At 35.9% G+C, this 7158-nt stretch overlaps 1 protein-coding gene across 2 annotated transcripts; it reads left to right on the top strand.

Annotated features, from left to right (window-relative positions):
* The first annotated feature begins 1463 nt into the window (after window positions 1–1463).
* LOC114713471 (putative clathrin assembly protein At5g35200) lies at window positions 1464–6850 on the top strand. 2 transcript variants are annotated; one of them, XM_028898127.1, is made up of 16 exons: window positions 1464–1598; window positions 2157–2278; window positions 2364–2433; window positions 2620–2717; window positions 3302–3443; window positions 3519–3619; window positions 3851–3934; window positions 4079–4129; window positions 4210–4275; window positions 4356–4421; window positions 4503–4583; window positions 4679–4756; window positions 5146–5316; window positions 5455–5530; window positions 5834–5943; window positions 6056–6850. In XM_028898127.1, the coding sequence occupies exons 2-16, from the start codon at window positions 2183–2185 to the stop codon at window positions 6416–6418; spliced, it is 1653 nt and encodes a 550-aa protein (XP_028753960.1). In that variant the 5' UTR covers window positions 1464–1598; window positions 2157–2182; the 3' UTR covers window positions 6419–6850. The 2 variants fall into 2 exon arrangements, with proteins under 2 accessions (XP_028753960.1, XP_028753959.1); XM_028898126.1 differs by having other exon boundaries at window positions 2154–2278.
* Window positions 6851–7158: the final 308 nt, after the last annotated feature.

The following is a 7158-nucleotide window of genomic DNA, read 5'->3' as shown; positions in this document are numbered from 1 at the left end:
AAAAAAGGTTGAGTCTGGCTAAATAGTTAATCTTTCATAACTTGGTAAATTTTCACAAGAAGACATATTTACATATAGTTTCTAATAATATTTCAAACATGATTCTCTTTTATAAGAAGATACATATACTTAGAAAAAATCGTAATAAAAACACACAAGACAATTTACAAGAAAATTTTATTTTCCAAATTCTGTAAGTGCATGGTACTCTTATTGAATTTAATGTTAAAATGAAAACATGATAACTATATTTATATTTTTTTCAGAATTATATTTATTCAAATTATAATTATAATAGGAATAGAAATAATATGAATAATTAAAAACTTCAAGTATCCTCTAAAAAATTACTCATTTTATTGAGTAGAAAGTCGAATGAAAAACAGTCAGTTATAATAGGGTATGTTTAGAATAATTTATAAATAATTTTTTTAATTATAATTTATAAAAGGAAAGATCCTAAAAAAGTGATTATTAAATTTCAAAATTCTAAATTAGTATTAGTTACTATACTCGTAAAGAAAATGACTACATTCGAAAAGCAAATGACAATACATTTTTGTAGTAATTCTTGATTTAGAAATTTGAAATTTAATAGTCATTTTTTAAAGATTTTTCTTTTATAAAATATAAAATGAATATATGAGAGTACTTTTATATTAATTTATGTGAAATGTGCGTTTTTAAACGCCGCCCATAATCCTAGTGCGTTAACCCGAACTGAACGCCTTCTTGATAATTGCCGCGCGTTTGTCTTCAGACAGCTAGCAGGGGAGAAGAACTGCATATGCGCTAAGGACAAATGTAGAAGATAAAACCCAGTCTCAAACTTGAAGTTTGCCCTTTGTAATTACAAAACAAAACCCACTTTATTTTTATTTTTATTTTATAAACATGGAGATAGATTTTTATTTCAGAATCTCCAACCCTATTCCTTTTGGCTTTTATTTTTGTGCGGGACAAACTCCAAATTTCATAGCAACATAGGCTTCAAATTCTTCCAAAGCCTAGTGAATTCTCATATATAAAATTTTAATAAAAACAGGTAAAATAAAAGAGTATAAAAATTAATTAATTAAATTGATTAAAAATTCTCTTCCTATATGAGATGAATTTTGTATGTAAAAAATAATTTTTTAAAATAATTACATGTGTTTGCTAAACAAGCACTAGATGACAGTGTTTTTTTATATGGAATTATTATTATTTTCCAACTGAATGTCATGCTAAGAAGTCTTAATATACAAAACTAAATTGACCATTCTCAATTAGAAAATTACTATCACATCCCCGGTATCATGGCGCATTCGTTTAACCAGAAAGGACAGTACAGCTCCATCCACCCCCGCATTTTCATATTCTGAGACAAGAAAAACGAAAATATGCTAAAATAAAATATATACTAATTAAAAAGGCAATTGCAAATTACGTCTTAGACGCCGACGATCCAACCAATTAACCAAACCAAGCTCAAATTGGTTCTCCACTGTTTTGTTGTTCTGGTCATAGAGCCAGCATCTCCCTCTTTTTCCCCTCCTCTCTCCTCATTCTCTGTTCTTCGTTCTCTTCATCTCTCTCTCTTCTCGATTCAGCTACAGGTAAATCCAGCTCAGTCAACTCGTTTCGCTTCTGTGGTTCATCTTTTTTATTTCTCTTTTCGCGGATTATCTGCTGATGTACTTGTTTAATTGTGTGAATCGGTTTGCTCTTGTAATGTCCTAGATCCTTCTTTATCATCTTTTTTTTTCTTTCTAATTTTGTCCAAGGGGAGATATTGCTTGGTTGTTATGGTTGATGTTGATTTTAATCTCGTCAAAGAAAATTCAGTGAACTGACCATGCCTTGAATAATGCGATGGCTTTCCATGTAGCTTTGTTTTGGTCAAAATCTCTTAGTTCTCGTTGCAATCCCAGTGATGATTGAAAAGATTATTGGTGATATTATTGATTTTGGAATTTTGAAGTCTGTTCTTGGATTGGAGTTCTAAGGATGGTTACTATAGGGCCGGTGGTGGTTGTCTACTTGTTTGGATCTGAATAGATTCACAATTTACACTATTTTGTTTTTATTTGCTGTTCGAGACTTGGAATATTTGATGTGTAATTAAAGGGATGAGCCTTGGAATTGACCAAAATCTTATCCTCGGTTTCCAGCAGGATTTCCTGATTGAGAGAGGGAGAGAATGTCAGGAGGCACGCAGAATAGTTTAAGAAAAGCTCTCGGAGCCCTGAAGGACACGACAACAGTTTCATTGGCTAAAGTCAACAGTGATTACAAGGTGATTCTCATGCGCATAATCTCTTTCATCACATGCTCAGTCACGCGTATTCCCATATCTCCTTACATGATATCATGTTTTGCAGGAATTGGACATTGCTATAGTGAGAGCCACAAATCATGTGGAGCGTCCATCAAAGGAGAAACATATAAGAGGTTTGTCCGCTCCCCTGATAACTGTTCGTCCTAATGTATCGTTTTGTACAGGAACTTGTCCTATTGATCTGTTTTTGACTCATTCTATGTTTTTGCTACTTGCGAGTTGTGACGTGCTTATAGAAGGGATGGTTTGTCAGGTGTTAGGGTCTCTGCTCCATCTATTGATTGTTTTTCTTTTCGCAGCTATTTTTTCTGCGGTCTCTGCCACTAGACCTCGGGCTGATGTTGCTTATTGCATCCATGCTCTCGCAAGACGTTTGTCAAAGACACATAACTGGGCGGTAGGTATATCAGGTTTTAGTAATTACGCATCTGAGTTGTGAGTATTTTAGATACCATAGGGACAAAAAACTTTTCAATGTATTCACTAAAGGATGGGGAACACGTTATGGAGCTTTTTGGAACTCGTGTTTGCTTGGCAAGTACATTTTTGAATAGTAAAGTCGTTTGGGCATTTCATCTGAATTCATTCTGCTGGATGCTTCTGTGTCATATGCGGCTATGGTGGAAACTCAAACATCATGTCTATGACCTTACTTAGTATGTGATCAATTTAATCATATCTTGCATCTCCCCATGTTATGTGATTGAGTTAATTTTAATCTTTTCATCTAGAAATGAAAGTATAATATTTATAGAAGCCATGTTTTCATGCCAACTTCTGTGGTCCTCCTGTTCTATTTTGGCCGAATCATGCATGCTCAATGTGCTTCTTTTCTGTTCCTATCATCAACTGGTGGTTGTTGGCTTACTGTGATTTGGTCAATAGAAATTTTTGCTGATAGGGTTTGGAGCCGCTGTTGTTTGAGGAATTGTGTGTTTGTGCAATTTCTATACGGTTGGCTGACAGTTTGTTTGCCCACAGGTTGCTTTAAAAACTTTAATTGTTATTCACCGTGCCCTAAGGGAAGTGGATCCCACATTCCATGAGGAACTCATAAATTATGGCAGAAGCAGAAGTCATATGCTCAACATGTCTCATTTCAAAGATGATTCCAGTCCAAATGGTAACTTAGCTTCTCTTTCTGCCATTGATGTTGTTGTCACTGCTACTAACTCCTTGGCATTTATTTGTTGCTCAGCATGGGATTATTCAGCATGGGTCCGCACTTATGCATTATTTTTGGAGGAAAGACTGGAATGCTTTCGTGTATTGAAGTATGACATTGAGACAGATCGTCCAGTGAGTACAAATCTTCTAAATGCAATATATGTTTCATTTTGGTCGAGTATCTTTACTGTATGTAGATGACCTATGTGAACGTAATTTATTAAAGAAGAAAGTGAGATGATAACCTGATGCAGAATAATACTCACCTATGATTATTAGCGACAACCCATGCACATTTTGTTACTTCAATGCTAATAATTAACACCTTAAGGAACGATAGATTAATTGTAATTTTTGTCACAGAGGACTAAAGATTTGGACACTGCAGAGTTGTTGGAGCAGTTGCCAGCATTACAAGAACTTCTGTTTCGTGTTCTTTGTTGTCAGGTATACTTTTAATTTACTTGTTCAAGTTAAATTGGACTATAACCAAGCATTTCACAGATGATATGTCCCAATATATGAAACGAATCTTCAATGGTGATGCACTATAATTTTTTTAACAACTGATAAAACTTTTATGTGGTGCAGCCAGAGGGAGCAGCTGTGAATAACTTTGTCATTCAGCTAGCACTTTCAATGGTGGGTGAATTGTTTACGCTTTTTTTGGATAGTTTTGGTTTTCATTATGCTTTTCTGAATATAGTTTTTGTTTTAAGTAGGTCGCTTCAGAAAGCACTAAAATTTATCAAGCTATTAGTGATGGCACTATCAATCTGGTTGATAAGGTATAGTACGGTTGTGAGTTGTCTTAAATATGAAGCTTCAATATTAAACTTTTCAAGTATTAACGAGAGTACTGTCACAGTTTTTTGAGATGCAACGGTCTGATGCTTTGAGAGCTCTTGATATATACAGGAGGGCTGGGAAGCAGGTATTACTTGTAGAATTCTTTTTTATTCTTCTATTTGTCCCCGTGGTTATCTTTTAATATCCTCAATGTGACTCCTTCCAGGCTGAGAGACTGTCTGAGTTTTATGAAATATGTCGAAATCTTGATATTGGGCGAGGAGAGAAATTTGTTAAAATCGAGCAGGTTTGTTGGCTCATGTCTCTTGCCTTTTCAATTACTATTTTCTTAAAATATTTGTTTAAATACAATACTGAGTGAAATTAGTTGATGACATGAAGCCCCCTGCATCATTTCTGCAAGCCATGGAAGAGTATGTCAAAGATGCTCCCCGGGATTCAATAGTCCGCAAGGATCAGGTACGGCACTGTCTTTTCTAATCTGAACACATATCCTTACAAATCAGGAATTGACAAGACTGATGTTATGGATGCAAGTGCAAAATGAAAAAGAAGGAACTTCTAGTTGTTGTACTTATAATTGACGCAGTCATATTCCTATTGGCTATCTACTTGTCAATAACAAAAATATGCTTGCTGCTAGAAGTCGAATGCAAAGGGGAATCATTTTGACACAAGTTGTGATTAAGAAGATGGTCCAACCATTTTGTAATATGGCAGCTTGGTGAATATTTAAGTCACGTTATTCTCATGCCCAAAAAGCTTTGGAGTAATACATTGGGGTCTAAACATATGGAATCTCTGTTAATACCTTAATAAACTGATTTCCGTGTATAATTATGGACCAGGGCATTGACAACAAAATTGCCCCTCCAAAAGAAGTTTTGGCTATAGAATACAACAAGACATCAGAGGCGCAGGAGGCACCTGCAGCACCTGTGCAGGAGTCACCTCCACCTCCCCCTCCTGAACCTGTAAAAGTGGAAGCACCTGCAGCACAACCACCGCCTGATTTGTTGGTAAATTATTGGAACTCCTCTTAGTTTCCTGCTTTTGACTTGGGCTGATTGCTAACTGGCTGATTTGGATACGATCTGATTTTTAAATGATGCTTTAGCTGCAACTACGAACTTACTTTGTTTTGGCTTGCCATCTAGAATTTGGATGATCCTGTTCCTGCTGCATCAGAGTTGGAAGAGAAGAATGCCTTGGCATTAGCCATTGTTCCTGTTGGTATGCTGTTCTTCCTTTTCCTCTATTTAATTGTATTGGTAAAATAAGGTTGTGGATTTGCACTTGTGGGTATGAATAAGTTATTTGATTATAAGTGGACTGAATGGTTCTCTTTGAAGAAGAATGATTCTAAACATTCTTAGGGCTAAACCTCCGACTTTTAACGACTTAATTGAGTGAATTATGCTTTGGCATTCCCTTCATTTCCTCCCTTGGTGTGCAGCTAAAATTTCAATACTTTAGTCTTGTAGGCATGTATCCTAGTGTCATTTCTTATGACTTACTCATTGCTGATGGTTTCAGCTGATCAGCCAACTTCTGTTTCAAAACAAGAAAATGGAACTACAGGCTGGGAATTGGCACTTGTTACAGCTCCAAGTTCTAATGAGAGTGCTTCTGCAGCTAGCAAACTGGTGAAGCCTTATTTGAAAATTTCTGCTCAATTTAATATTCTGTCCTTCATGCAGTCAGTTCATCCTTTTGTTATTCTTCTAACGGGTGTTGATGGATTATCTGAATGATCAGGCGGGAGGGTTAGACAAGCTTACACTAGACAGCCTATATGATGATGCAGTCAGAAGGAACAACCAGAATGTGAGCTATAATCCATGGGAGCCTGCGCCTATGGGAACAATGATGCAGCCGACAGTGCACGATCCATTTTTCGCTTCTAATGCGGTTGCTGCTCCTCCTTCTGTCCAGATGGCTGCCATGACCAACCAGCAGCAGGCTTTCATGTTTCAGCAGCAGCAGCAGCAGCAAATGATGATGATGGCCCCTCAGCAACAATCTTCTAACCCTTTTGGAAATCCTTATGGAGCTACTGTCCACCCCTATGGCTCGGGTGTGCCTGTTCAAGCGTACAATCCATACACCGGTCTCATGTAGACACTTCACCTGGAAAACAAATTCTTTCTACATAAAACTCGATGAAGAGAAACGCGGACGCTCAGTTTTGGATTCTGAGATTGGGAGACACCAAGGATAGACAGACTTGTACTATATGTTGTGTATGTGCAGTAGATAGCAAGAGTGAAATTCTTTATTGAATAATTTAGTGAGAGAGAGGTTTTTCATTATTTGGCTATTAAGTTCAAGAAAACTGATAATGAGCTTTTATTCAGACCACTTAGAATTTTTTTCTTTCTCCTGATCCATTACTGTTAATGCGTTAGCAGAAAAATTGTTCTGGATAACTTCTCTCAGTTTTTTCTTTTTGTTGGATTTTTTCATGTATGATAGAAATTGTTTGTATCATGTGATTATTGATACTTCATTTATCAAACAAAAATTTGTGAACTGTCAGTTTAAATGTTGTAAGTGATCACTTGTCAGCTTCCTGTAGACCACTTATGAATTTTCTGGGTAAATGCTTAATATATAGCATCACCCCACTGGCTGTTAATTTTGGTCCGTTTTGTTCCAAATGTTCAGTTTTAGCAGTTAAACCCAAAAGAAATGATTGGAGAGTGTCACAATACTCTTGCCAACAAAATTTACATGTCGTACAAGATAAATATGTAAAAAAAAATTTTTTGTCTCGATTTATGTAAAAATATTTTTTTAAAATGGTTCCAAGAGTTGTTAAACTTGCTAAGTGAAAATGAGTTCTTCCATTAGTTGGGGAG

This window comes from Neltuma alba, unplaced genomic scaffold (assembly GCF_004799145.2).
Source record: "Neltuma alba isolate B1F8T4 unplaced genomic scaffold, ASM479914v2 tig00011427_pilon, whole genome shotgun sequence".
Lineage (NCBI taxonomy): Eukaryota > Viridiplantae > Streptophyta > Magnoliopsida > Fabales > Fabaceae > Neltuma > Neltuma alba.
This window is presented reverse-complemented; position numbering and strand designations above follow the sequence as displayed.